This window comes from Aspergillus oryzae, chromosome 1 (assembly GCF_000184455.2).
Source record: "Aspergillus oryzae RIB40 DNA, chromosome 1".
NCBI lineage: Eukaryota > Fungi > Ascomycota > Eurotiomycetes > Eurotiales > Aspergillaceae > Aspergillus > Aspergillus oryzae.
In genome coordinates, this window is record NC_036435.1 from 3,517,609 (window position 1) to 3,536,913 (window position 19,305).

Genomic DNA, 19,305 nt, shown 5'->3' on the forward strand with positions numbered 1-19,305 from the left:
TGATTGAGATCACGGGAGAAATGTGCCGAAAATGAACTTCTAGAGCCGAATGAAGAACGATTTATTACTGTTACCAAAATCTCTGATTCAATCATCCGATACTTGAACCTTCTTATTACGATTAATGTTTTGGTTGTGTCATGATCGGTACTACAGACATACTCCGCACAGATTATATGACGGATCTACATATCCCATGTAACGTTCCCTTCACTTTCCCCACTATTATAAGCGAACCATGCAATATAATGTGCTGACCATTTAAGAGAAGGCTATTCGGAAGCCAAGCGACCTGATGGAAAACTACTAAGCAGACAATGGAGAGAAAGCCCAGTCGCCGAAAATCGAGAATTTTTGAGACCCCAGAACGGAATGAATCGGACACTGGCTCTCAAAATGCGCCTGCCAGAAGAACAACAAAATATTGGCCTTGCGGCATTGTGATTTGTCCGCTGATTTTATGCATTCTCAGTGCATTGTTATTCCTCCAACAGTTCACCACACCAGATCCATTGCGCTCCGTACTATCCTCCCCTAAAGTTCACCATGGCGAAACGCTACATTCCCAAGTACACAACCCTGACTTAGCTCGCCCGAGTATAGAGCTTCATCCAGAGGACCACATATATCGGGGAGCAGTGACACAACACCTTGACTGGGTGGTCGCTGAGGATTATCTTCGACCAGATGGGGTGTTGAAGCAGGTCTACCTTGTCAACGGTAAGATCTTGGTTTCATAGAAATCAGCTGTAGTAAGTATTGTACATACAGTACGTTAATCACGATATTAAAGATAGGTATCTTCCCGGGTCCGACTATTGAGGCCTGTTCTGGCGATACCCTTTTAATCAATGTCACAAATGCACTACAAGGTGAACCAATCTCTATCCACTGGCATGGGCTTCACGTCCATAGTAAGTCATTCTTCTCAACATATGCCTAGGATGATCATAAGACTGACGTTCTAGATACAATGGATGGTGTTCCCGGAGTGACACAGAATGCCATCCCACCTGGATCGACCTTCATGTACAACCTGACTATTCCCCAAGACCAAAGTGGCACCTTTTGGTACCATGGCCATACCGGAACCTCGAGGGCGGATGGCCTATACGGCGGCTTTGTTGTGCATGCGCCTTCTTCCCGGCCTACCGTTCGCGGACTCATGGCCCGTGACAGCGCCGAGTCCCTGCAGTACGGGTACGAAAGAGAGTTCCTACTGTTGATCGGGGATTGGTACCATCAGCCTGGTGCTCAGGTCTTAGCCTGGTACATGAGCATCGCATCTTTCGGAAATGAGGTATGTTAGTATGCATGTCACCATGCGAATCAGCACTAATACAGTGTAGCCAGTGCCTGACTCGCTGCTAATCAACGGGGCAGGAAGCTTCGACTGCTCTATGGCCGTGCCTGCTAGACCCGTGGATTGCATTGAACAACAGGCCAACCTCTCGTACCTATCAGACATAGACACATCCTTTAGGTTGCGCGTGGTCAACACCGGGTACTACCTCCATCACACTTCAAAGTAACCAAAAGCTAACACCCCCACAGTTCCCTTGCAGGATTCACCCTATCATTCGAAAACAAACCCCTAACCCTAATCCAAGTAGACAGCACCGAAGTCGAACCTCAAGAAGCCCCATCGGCAGGAATCCTTTACCCAGGCCAACGCATGGACGTCATCCTCCAACCCTCAAAGGAAGACCTCACATCCCTAACAATCCACCTAGACCGAGAGTACGTCCACTAACCCCAATCCCAAATCAAACCAACACTAACAACACAAAAACACCAGCTGCTTCAACTACCCAAACATAGCCCTAACTCCAACCCAAACATTTCCCATAACACCCTCCCACTCCCCATCACTCCCCCAATCCCTCCCAGAAAACAACCTGGACCTCCAAAACACGCCCTCAAAACCCTCCCTGCTATCAAATATCCCTGAAAATCCCACCCAAACACAGGTAATCTACACCAAAATCCAGAAACTAAGCATAAACCACAACATCCCAAACGGCTTCTTCAACCGTACCTCATGGCGTCCGCAACCCGACACCCCACTTAACACCCTCCCGCGCGACAAATGGGACGATAACCAGTTCTCGTTCGCCGTACCTGATTCCGAATGGGTTGATGTGGTGGTGAATAATCTAGATGAGGGAGGGCATCCATTCCATCTGGTGAGTTCTTCTCTTTATCTGCACTTTTGCTGCTTAATATGCTGATGGAACGTCTTAGCACGGTCATCACTTCTATATCCTTAGGGTTTATGAGGCGCCTATAGGATGGGGCTCGTATAATCCTTTTGTGGATTCGGGTCCGCCGGGTTTGGAGTCTGAGTCGGGGTATGATCTCTCTCGTGCCATGCTACGGGATACGGTGTATATTCCCAGTCGGGGGTATGCGGTGCTGCGGTTCCGGGCGGATAATCCGGGAGTGTGGTTGTTTCATTGTCATATTGTTTGGCATTTGGCGAGTGGGATGGCAATGTTGGTTGATGTTGGGGAGTATAATAGCTAGTAGGGGTTGGTGATATATGATATGGGGTGAATTGTTATGGTGTCCTTGTAAATTATATCTCATAGTTGAGTATTTCAATTTAGGTGTCAAACGTGAAATGCTTGTAAACGTTCAATGCTGAACGATGCTATTAGGTATGCTCCGGTATGCCCGTTCCGAAATATTCTACCCACCCATTTGAAACGGATTTCGCCAATCTAGTAAAGCAAGAAGCAGCCGCCAATAATACATAGTAAGAAAGCAAAGAGTATTTTTAACGCCAGCCACCGAGTCGTAAAGCGATCATGGTCAATCTCGTAGCACAGAGACAAGCTTAGAACGAGGCGGAAGCCCATTCCACCACTTCCATGGCACACATAACAAGAATTAGAGTAGAAGGAAGAATCCTGTGAAGGTCAGTACATAATCATTTCGTCAGTCTCAAAGGTGACGTACCAGACAACGTAGCTTTGGAACAACAACTTAGACATAGCGCCCACGTATACGTTATTGATTTGGCAAATCTGAGCCAACTGAAGCGCGGAAGGGGCGCCGGTGAGAAGGAAACAGACGATGACGAAGATCGGATCATCCAAAATGCTGATAGGGACGTATTTTGCCAGGAGGGCCAGCATTGGGGCCATGATCAGGGTTGGAAGAAGCATACGCGCCACCAGAGACGCAATGATCAGCTTCTTCTCCTCCTTGGGATGTTCCATATCCTGCTGCGCGTCTTCAGGTAAAGTACTGCGCTCCAGGTTGGCGCCAAGGACCACAAGAATCAACGGCACAGCAACCTGACCATTTTGTTCGATTGCTCGAGTCACGGAATTTTGAACGAAGGTGCCCTCATCGAAGAATACACGCTGGAGCGAGGGCACGGACGCCACGATGATAGACACAAGCATTGCCCAAAGTGGAGGGTTCATGAATTGCCAGAGGCCGCGGAAGAATCTGCGGACCCCGTTCACAGTTCCCGATAGTACTTTCTGAAGAAATGTCGGCAGGCGTTGGAACAAGGCTCCCGACTGTCTTTCCCAGGTATTGGTTACACGACCACCAAGGCGACCTACGGAGGTTCTGAAGCGGAAGCCGAGCCCGGCCTTTCCGGAATCGCCACCTGATGCTTCAACGCTAGGGAAACATAAAATATCACCTTCGGTGCTTTGCCGGGGTAGGAATGGTCCTTGTGGAGGAGCACTAAGTAGGGCAGGGTGGTCGGTATCTTGCGGAGACAGCTTTGTGTACGAGTAGGCGCGTACTAATACTGGTGTCTGCTCACCGGAGTGAAATACCTCAGACTCGTCATTTGAGTCAGTCGAGGAGCCCTCAGAAGATGCATTTCTGATCAAAGGCTCATCAGGATCCGCTTGTTCTGGGTTATCACTGTATCGCTCCCGGCCTTGTTCGATACTCGTTGTACTTTGCTCTCTTTCTCCCTCCTCTAGATAGCGCTCTCGGGGGGCAAGAAGAACGTGGTAACCCCAGCTCCAGCGTACGAGCTGGCCAAGCTGCTGAAAGATGAGTAGGTAAAGAATACCCCGCGCAGCCACCTCATCGTCATTATCATTGGGTACCCTATCCCAATGGAGGCCTTTCAAGGTCTGTGAGAGCGACATGACTAGGGAGATCGGAAGCGAATTCGAGTTTCCGAAGACCTATTCATGAAATGTGTTAGCGTGATAGATTGCGTGCAACACTCGCGTTCAACAATAATTAACGTACCGCCATGGCCGTGACAAAATTGGCCGACCGTTTCTTGAAGCCACAACATTTCGACACGGTGAGTGCGCAGATGTAAGAAACCAAGGTTTGGACGACAAAGATCACCGGAATAATGGCTAAATCAAAAAGCTTCTCTGCAGTGAGTTGGGACCCCAGTTTCGTAAAAACTATGATCCAGGAAAATCAGTTCCAGCCTGGTTAACCACAAGGGTCATACACATACTCAGACACGGTGTGAATAGAGTGACGTTGAGGTTGGCGACCAGCTTCTGGGCGTCCGCATCGAACAGGCCTTGTCTGGCGGCAATGTAACCGGGCAAGCTGACGCAAACAACTTCTAGGACCGCTTCAAAGACCAGAAGAATCAAGTGCGAGAAGGACGGATGACTTGAATGGGGAGCAACATATCCGAGAATGGACGGCGAGACGCCTATCTGGTGTTGGGTCAAAAGCTGGCGAGGAACGAGAGATTGAGCATTCTGAAACGACGTGGGCGCAGTAAAAATGGCCATCGAACGGAGGAACAATGATTGTTTGACTTGTGTGTCGAACGTGAGCAGAGGAAATTTCGTGATGAGTCTGGAGTGACGTACTAGACACGGGAGATCCGGGAGTTTTGAGTAGTTTGGGGAGCTTAAAAATTTAAGGTTGCAGCTCTAAGCAAAGGGGGTAGGCGGAAGCTCAAGGCGAAATGGGAAGTGGAGGAAATCACCACGAGAAGAAGTTTCGAAGATCCAGAAAGAATATTGAAGCTACTAAAGTACTCCCGAATGATAAGAGATGCCTGTGCCTGGAAGTGGCAGTGTTCGGCAATCTCAGCTGGGGAGACCTTATTTGCTTGCAGCAATGGTGATTCCACCCGGAACAAGTGTGGTGACAACGGTGCCTCATTCACTGTTCTAATTGGGCGATACCAGGACGATCGATCGCCAAAGCAAAAGCACGCCAAGACTCTAGACTATTTCACGATATCGTCATTGTTCGCATCAACTCCTTGTTTCTTTGTCCTCTTCGAATTAAAATAGGAACGGAGGTGCCTTTGCGCCAAAAAAAAAAAAAAACACTGGGTCCGATTAAATTGTTAGCTTACAAAGGTCCCTTAGATACTCTACTTTCTACTACAAAAGGGGTACTTCTGTGGACGGTGTGGCACAAGGTACTCAGAGCACAACTCTGTCTCGGCACCAAGACTTCCAAGAGACCACAGCCACTATTTGACTTCATAGGCATCATATTCTGCAAACCTAAACGAGGTCTATCGCCAAGAGAGATTGCTTCATTGTCAGTTCTCCTTGCGTGAGCTACTCTTGAAATTTCTTACCTCGATATCACCATCGTTGCCCATTGACCGATAACCAGAGTGGTATCACGCAAGGAAAAATAGTCGCATCATCTTGGACGGTCATTCAATACGATGTAGTTATACCCATTTGTCACTCCAAGTTTCAAACCATATTTGCAACCTCGCAATTTCATAGGATTTGTAGTGTGAAATTTTGGACCCGTTCTCGGCAATTCTCGAAGCCGAAATTCACTAGGGGAAACGATTAATCCAACGATGAACATTCAGCTCCCATGAGTTCAAGAGGAAATGAGGTGATGTATTCTTCCTCCACTCCCGCCAGTTAGCAATCGGTTTGTTGGCTTATCGCACGCCCGGTCCCATGGTTCCCTAATTGGCCTTCTGGGGATTTCCCAAGGCGGCAGCTAGTAAGATAAGGAGCTGAAGCCAACTTTGAAGACGTGATGATCACAGCTTCTGAAACATTTGTTCTCCGCCAATCATCCCCAGATTACCACAAATGACACCATTCAACGTAGCCGCTCCGCCTCGCTGACGCCACAGTGGGCACATGAAAGCCTGGGGATCGTCGTCAACGAATATTGTACTTTTGCTGACCAAGAGAAATGTTGATTTGGCCGACTGCAGTAGCTTACTGGATGCTTAACTGACTTAAGATTGTGGAATCAACTGGAGTCGGTAGCAGTATCAGTCAACGCATTAGGACTTAGTCTCGATTTGGCCTGAATAGCGCAATTTGCCGACAGAAGCGGTTTCAACCACGGACGGATATAATTCCTGCGTAGGACTACCCATGGGTCTTGACAGGCGGCAATCCCCGAATACCGTACATTACCATCTATATCATAGTTCCCGACGCTTATGGCCTGATCATCTTCGCCGTCGAAAGAAGCATTGGGAATAGTCTAAAGCTCATGGAAAGGACCCCTTAGCTGGGAGATGTTACCAAAGTTTCTCGACCCAGAAAGTTGCCAAATAGACTCTCGGCCATTGCGGAGATTTCGCGTCGGTCGTTTAGTGTTACAGATATGGATTTAACAATCGGGAACACGGCGGTTAACAATCCGACATCCAAAAATTCTAGGTTACTCGATGAGTCAATTTTGAGCACTGCTGTGCTGGTACATTGGCCTAGTCCAATACACAGCCCCTTATTCACTGTAAGGAGAACGCTCGGAGATCCATTAAGTGTAAGTGATATTGTTTGCTCATCTTCAGGACTGTAATGTGTCAAATTAGACTGCCATTCTCTACGGAGAGTAAGCTATTAAACGAAATATCTTATGACTGCCAATGATTACTACTCCTGGTTGACAATCCCTATTTAGCAAATGAGTATAACAACCAGCTTGGATCATGCGACACGTGGAAGGGGCAATCTTGGGCAAAAATTGAAGGCGACCTGGAATAGAATAATATCATTGAAAAGTATAACTATCTGCTTACAGGAGTACTGGCAGTTAGCGGATATACTGAAGATGAGAAAGGGTATACTGTTAGTAGTATATTGTACTGTGTAGGATGCTTCTCCTATTATGTACTTCTGCACACACGTATATTCATACATACATGTAATACATATAGAGTGGATTAAAGCCAGAAGACGTTGAAACCCACAACCTTAAATCACGATGTGTATCAGATCTCATTGGGTCAATGGTGGCCCGTCCAATAATATTCAAGCGTTCGGCACGTACCTGACTGACCACACGTGCCAGAACAGAAAGTAGACACTGTAGAATGTATACTAAGTACTACTAGTAGAGGTATCGGTATGCGATGTGATGTAGATCATCAATATAAGAGCTGGACCGATGACCTCATTGTCGGCAGAGAACGTTGGCAACGATGTGGGGGGTTTGGAAAGAAAAGTCGGACTTTTGGGATATGTTGGGCAAATCTCATCGGTTACACAAGGGATGTTATCTGTTGAAATATTTTGGTATCTTTTGTTCGAAACGCTGCCTGACTTCGCCACATGCTTGATCGCCGAGATATATTATATTATTCTTCTGTTCTGTATTCTGTACTTCCTGCGGGAATGTTGAATCTCGTTTCGTATCAGCTGACGGCCGTTTTTTCAATCGTTTCCGCCTTGTATCAATATTGCGTAAAATGAAGTTCTGACCTGCCTGAAATGCTCTGCACACATCCACTCGGCGAACTATCGGGCGTGCGAAGTGGCAAAATTAATTTATTTTCTCATGGTTAGGCCGACATAAAGTTGCTCGCCACAAGTTCAACCCGTGGGAATTTTGCGTTCTTAGTGCGTGCGTCCGTTTAAATTTACTTACACTGGCATGTCCGCCGATCATTGGCGAAAATAAAAGACCCTAGTAAGGATAGCTAAGTAGTACCTGAACTGGGGAAGGTAAAAAAGAAAAGCAAAGTCATAGAAGGATTCTGTTCGCCTACGGCGAAAAGCATAATACTCCTAGTAGTATATTGCCTGACATAGTCCATTGGCTGAACTACATCCCTTAGCAGCAAACAAAAGCAGGGAAGAGAGTGGGAAGCTACGCTTATACCGTCGTAGGTCAGATACCATTTTCTTTTCTTTTCTTTTTCTTTTTCTTTTTTTTTTTTTTTTTTTTAATGTTCACTCCCTTGATATTCCGCTGCCAAAACCAGATATTCGCCTCTTACTTCCCCATCTGTCTGCCATTCGAACTTCTCCGTATTCTTGCTCCCCACTCTTCAGTCTAGTCCCTATTTTCCACTCCTCGCTCCCATTCTTGATTTATGCCCTCTATCTTCTTCATATTATTTTTGTTGCTGACAAGCTCGAGCTAAGCAGTGTTAGGAGACCCATTTTTTTTCTTTTTGCTTTTCTTTCTTTCTTTTCTTTTTCGAACGGTTAGGTGTTGTGCTTCAGTATACTCGGTTTCGTTATCTATCCTTCCTCCTCCGGGAATGGCTTGAATAGTGCCCCGCGTTGAGAACAAACCTTCATCTCCAGCCGTCCTGCGAAACGTTTCTGCCTTTCCACTATCAAATCACCTTTTCCTCCGCGGGATCGGGCCATCCACGACAAAGACGCACTGAATCCCTCTACCTCGCGCGTTCCGACCGTTACGATATTTTGTCACGTCCTTTCATGACTGACATTGCCTGGATTTGCGACATCGCTTGAAGCCATTGGGGACGGCACTTTGAATATTGCGCCCTGATTTCAAATTTTTATTTTCTCGTACGCTAATTCAACACAATGGCATCCGAAATCGATCCTGTAGCGGGGGTCTCACCTTCGAGGGACTTAGACAACAAGTCCGATACTACCGACGACGACCTCTCCCCCTCCGTGACCACTCCCCCCGCCTCAGTGCCTTCTTTGCGCCCGACCGATAAAATCCCCGGCATTACTGCATCGTCGACACACTTGGGCCAGATCAGTGCAGCTCGAAGAGGCGCGGGCACACCTCCGCGTCCGCAGGCCTCCATGAGCTCCATGAGTGGTGCGTCACAAGGGGGCTTAAACCAGGATATTTTGGCAAAGATGAAGGCTTTCTCTCTTTCTCGGCAAGGCGCACCCCCGACTTTGCCCCATGCGGCTTCAACTGGAACCGTGCCTAAGACTCCCCGCCCGGGGATGCCCCCAGCCGGTCTGTCGAGCCCAGGAGGACAATCCCCCCCAGTTGTTAACGGTCCTTTGGCGGGAGCTCTCGCCGGCCGACTGCCCCCGGTAGCTCGCCCGAACACCAAAAACTGGGTTTCGTCTCCATCAATTCCCGGCTCATCACCGAGCCCCGTTTCCGCGAAGCCGGGTGGCCTTGCTGCGAAACGGATGAAACCTGGACTCAAGCTATCCGATGCCACCGGCACCAAAGGCACTGCTGGAAATCAGTCTCCTGCCAACGGAACTGAAGGAACCGGCGAGACTGCGTTCAGTAAATATTCCGAGTTCATTGACACTAAATCGGGGACACTGAACTTCAAAAACAAGGCAGTTCTGCATGGCGGCGGAATTGAGTTCTCATCTGGGCACAAGTTCAGCATTTCGCTGGACGAAGTTGATCGTCTTGATGAATTGGGCAAGGGCAACTATGGAACAGTGTACAAGGTCCGGCATAGTCGGCCACATATGCGAAAACCCGGTATGGGTTTGAGAGGCATCGTCAGTCGTCCGACAGGGCCCGAAGCGTCTGGCTCCGATGGGGTCACGGATAATCTTACTGGGGTCATCATGGCCATGAAAGAGATCCGCTTGGAGCTGGATGAAAACAAGTTCGCTCAAATTATCATGGAGTTGGAAATTCTTCATCGCTGCGTCTCGCCCTTTATCATTGATTTCTACGGTGCCTTCTTCCAGGAGGGAGCTGTCTACATCTGCGTTGAGTATATGGATGGTGGGTCGATTGACAAAATCTACAAAGATGGCGTCCCTGAGAACATCCTCCGTAAAATGGCCTTATCCACTGTCATGGGACTGAAAACACTCAAAGACGATCACAACATCATTCATCGCGATGTTAAACCCACGAATATTCTCGTTAACTCGCGAGGACAGATCAAGATCTGTGATTTCGGAGTTAGTGGAAATCTGGTTGCCAGTATTGCCAAGACAAACATTGGTTGTCAGAGCTACATGGCTCCAGAGCGAATCGCTGGCGGCGGAGTCCAGCAATCCGGAGCAAGCGGTGGCGGGACCTATAGTGTTCAAAGTGACATCTGGAGTTTAGGGTTGACCATCATTGAATGTGCCATTGGCCGATATCCATATCCTCCGGAGACCTTTAACAACATCTTCAGTCAACTGCACGTGAGTATATCCTTTACTACTTCGTCCTTCCCCTTCAAAGGTAGCTCGAATGCTAATTCGTATCGACCAGGCTATTGTTCACGGAGAGCCACCAACACTTCCGGAGTCTGGATATTCTGACGAAGCTCATTCCTTTGTCCGTGCTTGTTTAGACAAAAATCCCAAGAATCGTCCTTCGTACAGTACGTTGCTCCGACACCCCTGGATTGCGCCCCTTATGCGCCCACCAGAGGAGTCGGGCGGCGATGATACGACGTCTGCCTCGGCTGGGGTCACCCATTCCTCTGTCACTGAAGACAAGGAGGTCGCCGACTGGGTTAAAGAGATGCTGGAGCGTCGCAATAATGGCCTTCTGCATGATTCTAATAAGCCGGCACTACATGCTGTCGCCTTGGATGCTGTTCCGGGCAGCCCTCTTCTTGATGATCCTTCCTCAATTTCCGTACAGCCTTGATGATGAAACACAGAACTTAGGCTTAGATTTCCTCTTTTGGCATATGCATGCATATATCCCCCGCTGCCTTGAGTCCCGGGTTAACGGGCGGATGGGAAGTGCACAGATAAGCTGAAGACTTACTGGCGCCGGCGCCTCTTGCCGACAGCTCTCCGGTATAAGGGTCATGCGCGACGACATGAGTCCTATATCAGCTTCGGCTTTGTCTTTGCGGGAGCTTGCAGCATGTATGAACCAACTTACTCTTTCTGGTGATGTCGTCATAGTATCTTGGAATTTCTCATGTATTATGAATTAAGACGTGATTTAACGCCATGGCTTTTATTATAACGACTACCGAGGAGCAATCTTCCACCAGTGTTAGTTATCTGACTCTGATGTTATGTAATTAGCATTGTACAACAACAATAAAAACCATACTCGGTTGTTTTTGGTCCCTTTTTGAATTAATAATAGATAGTTTTGTCAGGCTACTTAGCAATCAGCTGAATCACGTGTAGCCTAGCCCGGCCTCCAAGGATGATGATGAAATCCCGAACTCGGCGATTGGGGGTAGTTTATTCGGTGTTTGGAGAGAAGTTTTTGATCGTTCACCTTCTCAACAGTAGAATTCGACTGAACAAGAGAGCTTCTCGGAGCGCAATTGGATGCAGACTGATATTCTAGTCATATCTTACTAATTGGTAGGTGCCGCTGTGATTCGACGTCATACACAATCGAATCCGTCACTGACCGAAGGAAGCTTTTCGCGGCTAGACTCCCCGCCAGACATAATTCCTGCAGTTCCTCCACCCCTCCTCCGCTTACTCTTCCAAACATAAAGCCTCCATGCTACCCCGCTCTTATTCCCGTTCCTTTCCAGTTCAGGCTTTCAAGAACCGGCTTCTTCGACCTGTGTCGTCCCCTTCGATCGCATTCCAGGTAATTGGAAGAAAATCTATCTCTACAGCTGCAAACCGGTTTGCTATTAGCGGAACTCCAACAAGAGCCGCTCTGGATTCTTCCTCGACCTCCATTGCTTCAACTGCCGTTGGCACACGTCTCGATTTACTCAACCGACACTTCTCGTCGACGTCTGCGACGCCCGACTCGAACAAGATGCCTCCCGTGGAGCCCCAGCAGTATGACTATATCGTTCTCGGAGGTGGTAGTGGTGGTAGCGGCAGCGGACGCAGAGCGGCCGGTTGGTATGGCGCAAAGACATTGATTGTGGAGAGTGGACGCTCGGGTGGAACTTGTGTCAATGTCGGGTAGGTTTATTGCCCATATCGCTATGTCGGTGGTTAAAATGGGAATGTCTGACCGCGGTGTGCAGGTGTGTCCCGAAGAAGATGACCTGGAACTTTGCAACTGTCAACGAGACACTTCATATTGCCGAGCACTACGGATACACCATTCCCAAGGACGTCAAGATCGACTACGGTCATTTCAAGGAGCTCCGGGACGCCACAGTCAAGCGGTTGAATGGCGCTTATGAACGGAACTGGGGACGTGAGGGTATCGATCTCGTACACGGCAGAGCCCGCTTTGTTGAGCCTAAGGTCATTGAGGTTGCCAACAATGATGGCACTAAGGCACGCTACAATGCGCCTCACATTCTGATCGCCACCGGTGGACGTCCCAAGCTCCCGAACATCAAGGGAGCTGAGCACGGAATTACTAGCGATGGATTTTTCGAGATTGAGGAACTGCCCCCTAAGATCGCTGTTGTCGGCGCCGGATACATTGCTGTCGAGCTGGCGGGTGTCATGGGAGCCGTTGGCGTTGACACCCACATGTTCATCCGTGGCCAGACCTTCCTTCGCAAGTTCGACCCGATGATCCAGAAGACCATGACTGAGCGGTACGAGGCTGCGGGCATCACCGTCCATAAGGGCCACCCGGGCCTTAAGGAAGTGCAGCTCGTGCGGGACGGAAAGGGCAAGGACAAGCTTCTCAAGCTGATCTCAAACGATGGGTCGGAGATGGAGGTCAACGAGATTCTATGGGCTATCGGCCGTGCGCCCGAAGTTGAGGACCTGCACCTCGACGTCCCAGGCGTCAAGTTGAACGACGCTGGATTTGTCGACGTCGATGAGTACCAGAACTCGAGTGTCGATGGTATTTATGCTCTGGGTGACGTGACTGGACACGCTGAGCTGACTCCCGGTATGCTTATGACCCGCTTTTTGACTTGACTGCGTTGGGGTAATCGCTGATGAAAATAGTTGCCATTGCCGCTGGCCGCCAACTTGGCAACCGTCTGTTCGGACCACCCGAGCTGAAGGACTCCAAGCTTTCTTATGACAACATTCCAACTGTCGTGTTTTCCCACCCCGAAGTCGGTACCGTTGGTCTCACTGAGCCCGAGGCTCGCGAACGCTACGGCGACGACCAGATCAAGGTCTACTACACCAAGTTCACCGCGATGTACTACGACGTTGTTCCCCCCGAGGAGAAGAAGAAGAACCCGACTGAATTCAAGCTTATCTGCGCTGGGCCGGAAGAGAAGGTGGTCGGTCTGCACATTCTCGGACTCGGCGTTGGAGAGATGCTGCAGGGATTCGGTGTCGCTGTCAAGATGGGCGCCACTAAGCGCGATTTCGACAGCTGCGTTGCGATCCACCCTACCAGTGCTGAGGAGCTGGTGACTTTGCGGTAAAGTGTACTGTATGTGAGTAGATAGACGGGTAGACTTGTATAGGATACATTATGATCTAGATTCAAAGAGAAACGTTTCATAGGATAAGTACCTTATAGTTTGTTAAGCCTAGCAAATACAACTTGCCAGGGTGAGAACTACAACGTTGTTTTGACCATGTGGTCTGGCACGTTGACTTCTATGGATCTAGATCCTCAGCCCATCTACATGATATGAGACTCGATATTGAGACCCCTTCAGTCCGAGTCAGCACTCTCGGAAATCAATCTATACGTTCTTGCCAGCAGGGGACCTCTAGGTTGCTTTCTGTTGTTGTGGCGGACTAGATTTCAGTACGTGCCCGTAGGAAACACTCCAACGACTAGTTATTGATAATTGTTTCCTGTCTAGGCACTTCACCTGTGTAGGTGCTCTTATTTCTATCCTGATGATAAGCACAGGGCCTTTCGTACAACAGATGCTATGGAAACAGGGTGGAACTTCCTCATTGCCCAATACGAAGGCAGTCCGCCAATAACAGGATGATCTCCAATACTATACCTACGGCATTGAAGAAAATCAAGAAAAAGTAAATACCAAGAAGCGACTGTGTAATGCCTCACAGGACAATCGGAGGCTGGACATAATCCAAAATATACTTTAGATCCATCTACTCAGATCATCTGTCATACACTATCGAAGTTTACGGGGACCATTTTTGTGTAACTTGTTGGCGGTGCAAGGACTTGTTTCTTTCTTTCTTTCTTTTGCAGAGGCGAATCTTGGTGTAGAGGAAGCTGAGAGGACATAGGGCTTTCTAGTGAAGAGGCTGGGGATTGGGGCGCAGTTGGCTTTGTGTGTTTGTTGTCTCACGATAACCTTATATATATACTTGATCTACTGGATGGATTGTATGATACGCTGCGCTTATGCTACCCGAGTAGATACGAGATATGTGCGACCAAGATAAGTATATTTGGTTTGCTAAATGTGAATATATAGAGGAAAATGAAATGATCGTATGTGATAGTATAATTCTGGGTATAGTGATGAACCAATTTGAGGGAAGGAAAAAAGGAAACAAAGGAGAGATAGTTTAGAGAAAGTGGCTTGTATCCACTATATGCATATCCCTGTAAACACGCATATTCCAATTTGCTCTGCGCATCCCCAGCAAGTAATGCGACCGGGGAAGGTTTGCCTCAGAGCTGCCTTCGGCACGGTCAAAACCAGGGGAATATGGGCACATTATCCGATAATGTTCCAGACATGTCGGATTAAGTGCGTTGAACACGAAGGTCAATTTGTTGAAAGTTAACAATTTTGCAGGTTTTTCACTCGCGTCGCTGGAGCAACAAGGGTCGATGTATCGTAGTTAAAACTCGATTGGTACCATTCTTGGCTGCTCGTATAGTGTAACGGGACATTGTACTTTGTACGTCCCCAGATCGATAAAAAGTCCCTGATACGTTGTGGTACTGGAGTGATGCAGTTGGGCATTGAGTATCGTACTCTGGAGCGTTGTCTCGGTGATGGCCGTGTCGAACCGCTCGAGGTGGGGCGGTGAGCGGTGGGCACATGTGGCTCGAGGGCTCGATCCTGGACATCATGCTGGTCTATACTCTGTTCGTAGTTGCTTTGGGAAGCGGGACGATAAGTTTCATGGATGTGATGTGATAGTTTTTCTTTGTTCGCTTGTGTATTTCGAATCAATTCACGTAGACCATGACAGCGAAGGAGATCAGGCAGAAACAGAGCGGAATGTAGACTTTCCGGTCCATATCTGGATCAGACGAGGCTGACGAAGCACCAGTAACAACGTAACGAGAAGTACTGGAGCGTGAGATTGATTTGGCGGATTTGTGAACCATATTCTAAAGTGATTGTGGTGGCATGGAGAGATGAAGAGAGGAAGGAGAAAAAGGAGGTTCACACCACGGGAAAAGGAGGGGAAATCAACTGATGAAGACTCCTGGAAGTGTGGTACTCAACGTGGCGGTTGATGATCGCCCAACACGCTGGAGATCCTCAACAATCAATCAATCATCGATCTTGATTTCGTCACGGGTTGCGGGGAACCCTCCTTAGTCAGCCGAGGTTGGTTTTTGGTGGCTTGACCAGATCAGGCAGCAAGGCTTGCTGGAGGGTCACGTGGAATTGTACATCTGTGCACAATCCCGCACATGATCTCCAAGGAAGGAGGGTGAGTAGGTTCGATTCCGAGGGTTGGCGCCCCGGCTTTTCCATGACTCTTCCCTAAGTTCGCTTGCGGTCCGCCAAGCTACGTAGTGGATTGTTATCATGCAGTCGCATGTCATACTGTTTTTAATTTCCCTGCCTTGTTGCATTGCATGGTGTTTAAATTAATCTATATTGTTTCCTTAGGAATGAGGGGACCGATACTACATCACGAGACTAATAGTCTCGTATCAGTTCATGTAACTGTACACAAAACTGACCTTGTACTCAGTAGTTAGTGTCAAGTACGGGGGAAAGTCACTTCGGAGTAACCCTAACTTGTCTTAACTATCCCATGATCTCTCATTTCTGTTTGTTTTGGGTTGTTTTACTTTTATTTCTATTTTTTACTCGTTCTTTCAGTTTTCCCTTTTCTGTCTATCTTGTCTTAGACTAATCGGTGGTTCGGTCTTTTCCATTGCATTTGCGGTGTGTGCGCGTTATCAGTGGGTCCCTCCCATTGGGAACAGTTGCGTTCAAAGCTGTGGAGTGTGGGCTTGAGATGGTTTCAAGCCATCAGAAGTTAGGACAGATTCAAGATTAGCAGGGTACAATTGTGCGGTGAGACATGTCTTTCTCGTTTTTGTCTAGTTTCTTTCTTCGGCTGGTGAAATGCTTGGATCCAAGGAACAGTAGCACCCCGTTTTGCTGGATCTCAGGAAATTCTCTCAAACTGCGCCCGGTCGATAGTCGGATATGGAAGGTGATCAGGAGCATCGGAACAAAACTTGATTCCCTGATACAGGCCGCAGTAGAGGCAAGCAGGTACCCGTAGCCATGGCTCGATCGGTCTCGTCCTTTCGACCTCTCTCGTTGACCAACAATGGCGCGTTCTGGGCTGCGACACTTTCAGCGACCCTTTAATACTGATCAGTGCTGATCAACTTGCGTCGTCAGCCATTGAGCATTTCCCTTGACCTGTTGCCTGATGGATACAGTGGCAATAAGTTTTGCCTTGGCGCCACCGACATCCTTTTCCTTGGCTCAGGTTCTGAAGGGTTCTCCGAAAACGTCGCAGTTACCGAGGAACGATCTGGATGCGGTAATAAGGTTGAATTTTCTGTGTATATTTTCGTTTCTTTCTTTTTATATTGATAGTGAGACAAGCTGTTAAAGCAAAACAAAAGGGACGTACTGTAGGCGAGCCGACACGAGGTGGTTGGCGAATGTAACACTGCGCCGGCTAAAAGTGGGAGTGAGACACGGGACTTATTTTGACATACGTGCAGCTTTTAGCACACTTACTACTTAGTCTTGTCGAACAGAGAAGGTATCAACAAACCCCCATGTAAGGATGGGGCTGAGGGAAAGTCAGACACCGAAAGGCCTAAGCTTTTTTCGGTTCCCTCTTCAAGCGCTCCGCTTGCAGTTTGCTGTGGTGTTGACCCCAGTTGGCCATGCGCAATGAGAGGTAGGTCGGTGGAGAAACAAGGTGGTCCACGTCGCCTGGTGCATACGGCTATGCCGTTATACGCCTATCATCGAGAACCCTTTCCCCATTGCACGGCCCCCGCTGGATCAAAGTGGCTCTCTTATCCGGTCGCATTCGTTCAATCACACTGTCTGACCACACTCGGCTCCATAACCGTGACTTGTGACTCTCTGGTTAGTAGTTACTAGCTTTGGTCGGGCCCTTCGGACGAAGCGCCAAAGAAACTTCTCAACCTCGATCCAGAGGAGACACCGTCGCCGCCGCCTCCAATGACGCTTCATCCTGTGGCTCCCTCGGCCGAACTATTGCTCAGGGCGGATGCCGCTATTCCACTCTTTGTCTCCTGAGGGGGGTTTTGGGAAAGTTAGTAAACCCTTACTTGGCGGTAGCTTCGCAGCTATAACTATAGCCCTCCCCTCTTCGTTCCTTAGCAACGAGGTCGTCATCTTGCCGTCTTTATTACCTGCAAGACGGGTCATTCTTTAGCATAGATCGTCGCGCCTGTGGGCCGTCTTTCTTTCGTCAGAACCACTGTCATTGTCCCGCCTTATTTAGACGCTCGCCCGTCTCAACCACTCTCTTTGAGAAATCTGATTGCGCCTCGCATTCGTTTCTTGCAGAGCTGCTTTCGCTGGTCGCATTGACCTGTTCAGGCACCATGTATTTCAACTACGCTGCAGCTACACTAGCTGCACTACTCCCACTATGCTCAGCCCAGACCTACTCGGCATGCAACCCTCTTAAGGGTATGTTTTAGCCCCGTCTACCTTTCGTAGCAAATCTCTCTATAGTTCTCGGAGCTGACATGCACGACTAGAATCTGGTTGCAAGCCCAACCCGGGTATGGGTTCCAACTTCAATTCGGACTTCACCACCGGCGATGGAGCTCTCGGCGGCTGGACAACTACCGCCGGCAAGGTCACTACTGGTGGCCAGGGCGCTGAGTTTACTCTGGCCAAGAAAGGCGATGCGCCCACAATTGACACCAGCAATTACTTCCTGTTTGGTAAGGTCGAGGTTGTCATGAAGGCTGCGCCGGGAACCGGTATTGTCAGCAGCATTGTCCTAGAGTCGGACGCCCTCGATGAGGTTGACTGGGTAGGTTGCTTCTTTCTCCACATGGTAAAAGGAATTCTTAACTGACCTCGATGCGATTCACAGGAAGCCCTCGGTGGTGACACCACTCAAATTCAGACCAATTACTTCGGCAAGGGCGACACTTCGTCCTATGACCGTGCAACTTTTGTGAACATGGCTTCTCCACAGGCTGATTACCATACGTACACCATCGACTGGAACAAGGACCAGACCACCTGGTCCGTTGACGGCAATGTCGTGCGTACTCTCAACTACAACGACGCCAAGGGTGGTTCTCGCTACCCCCAGACCCCTATGCGCCTGAGACTGGGCATTTGGGCCGGTGGTGACCCGGACAATGCTCCGGGTACCATCGAATGGGCTGGTGGCCAGACTGACTACAGTCAAGCCCCCTTCACTATGTATGTCAAGTCGGTTAACATTGTGAACTATACCCCCTCCGACTCCTACACCTATTCCGACAACAGTGGCTCCTGGCAGAGTGTCAAGACCTCGGGCTCGGGCTCATCATCCCCTGAGCCTCGCAGCACCTCCAGCACCTCGTCCACCGCTGAATCCGCGTCCTCGTCCGAGCCCGCGACCGAGTCTAGCACCACCAGCAAAACCTCTCCTACTGGTTTCATTACCAGCACTACCAGCAGTACTACCGGCAGCACCACTGACTCCACCGAATCCACCACTGGTACCACCACCGGCACTACCACCGGCTCTTCCTCCTCGGAAACTGGCTCTGGCTCCACCACTGCTGAGTCCAGCTCGAGCACCGGTGCATCCACGACTGAGTCTTCTGCTCCCGGGTCTTCTTCCGGCGCTGGATCTTCTACTGGCGCGGGATCTTCTACTGGCGCGGGATCTTCTACTGGTGCTGGATCTTCTCCTGGCGCGGGATCTGCCTCTGGCTCGGCTTCTAGCTCGGCCGCTGGTGCTACATCCACCGTTCCTCTCTCCAACTCCGCTACAACACCTTACGGTGGATCTTTCATGGGCCTCATGACGGTCATGGGCTTGATGACCGCCATGTTGCAGCTGTGATTGGATCAGTTTTTGTTTTTGTTTTTGTTTTACTGACCTAATGACCCCATGGCGGATTTTGTAATGGATGGGATTTATGACGCTTTTGGGAGACCACGCTCCTTTTTATGACCTGCTGATTCATGTATCGTTAATTGTA

At 49.0% G+C, this 19,305-nt stretch overlaps 6 protein-coding genes across 6 annotated transcripts; 5 read left to right on the forward strand and 1 right to left on the reverse strand.

The window, feature by feature from the left end:
• Nucleotides 1–317: 317 nt before the first annotated feature.
• On the forward strand, nt 318–1,470 carry AO090005001096 (uncharacterized protein; the record flags this gene model as incomplete). Its single annotated transcript, XM_023233239.1, has 4 exons — nt 318–720; nt 798–914; nt 969–1,300; nt 1,384–1,470. 4 exons carry the CDS (start codon nt 318–320, stop codon nt 1,468–1,470), a joined length of 939 nt encoding a protein of 312 aa, XP_023089223.1.
• Nucleotides 1,471–2,839: 1,369 nt separating this feature from the next.
• AO090005001095 (Auxin Efflux Carrier superfamily) lies at nt 2,840–4,742 on the reverse strand (the record flags this gene model as incomplete). Its single annotated transcript, XM_001818018.3, has 4 exons — nt 2,840–2,912; nt 2,962–4,163; nt 4,231–4,397; nt 4,454–4,742. The coding sequence occupies 4 exons, from the start codon at nt 4,740–4,742 to the stop codon at nt 2,840–2,842; spliced, it is 1,731 nt and encodes a 576-aa protein (XP_001818070.1).
• Nucleotides 4,743–5,000: 258 nt separating this feature from the next.
• On the forward strand, nt 5,001–5,825 carry AO090005001094 (uncharacterized protein; the record flags this gene model as incomplete). The annotated part of the gene is made up of 3 exons (XM_023233255.1): nt 5,001–5,209; nt 5,395–5,511; nt 5,801–5,825. 3 exons carry the CDS (start codon nt 5,001–5,003, stop codon nt 5,823–5,825), a joined length of 351 nt encoding a protein of 116 aa, XP_023089222.1.
• Nucleotides 5,826–8,741: 2,916 nt separating this feature from the next.
• On the forward strand, nt 8,742–10,746 carry pbs2 (mitogen-activated protein kinase kinase PBS2; the record flags this gene model as incomplete). Its single annotated transcript, XM_001818016.3, has 2 exons — nt 8,742–10,292; nt 10,363–10,746. 2 exons carry the CDS (start codon nt 8,742–8,744, stop codon nt 10,744–10,746), a joined length of 1,935 nt encoding a protein of 644 aa, XP_001818068.1.
• A 1,098-nt stretch (nt 10,747–11,844) lies between these two features.
• On the forward strand, nt 11,845–13,387 carry glr1 (glutathione-disulfide reductase GLR1; the record flags this gene model as incomplete). The annotated part of the gene is made up of 3 exons (XM_001818015.3): nt 11,845–11,996; nt 12,062–12,894; nt 12,954–13,387. 3 exons carry the CDS (start codon nt 11,845–11,847, stop codon nt 13,385–13,387), a joined length of 1,419 nt encoding a protein of 472 aa, XP_001818067.3.
• A 4,307-nt stretch (nt 13,388–17,694) lies between these two features.
• Nucleotides 17,695–19,166, forward strand: AO090005001090 (glycoside hydrolase family 16 protein; the record flags this gene model as incomplete). Its single annotated transcript, XM_001818014.3, has 3 exons — nt 17,695–17,782; nt 17,854–18,134; nt 18,198–19,166. 3 exons carry the CDS (start codon nt 17,695–17,697, stop codon nt 19,164–19,166), a joined length of 1,338 nt encoding a protein of 445 aa, XP_001818066.1.
• Nucleotides 19,167–19,305: the final 139 nt, after the last annotated feature.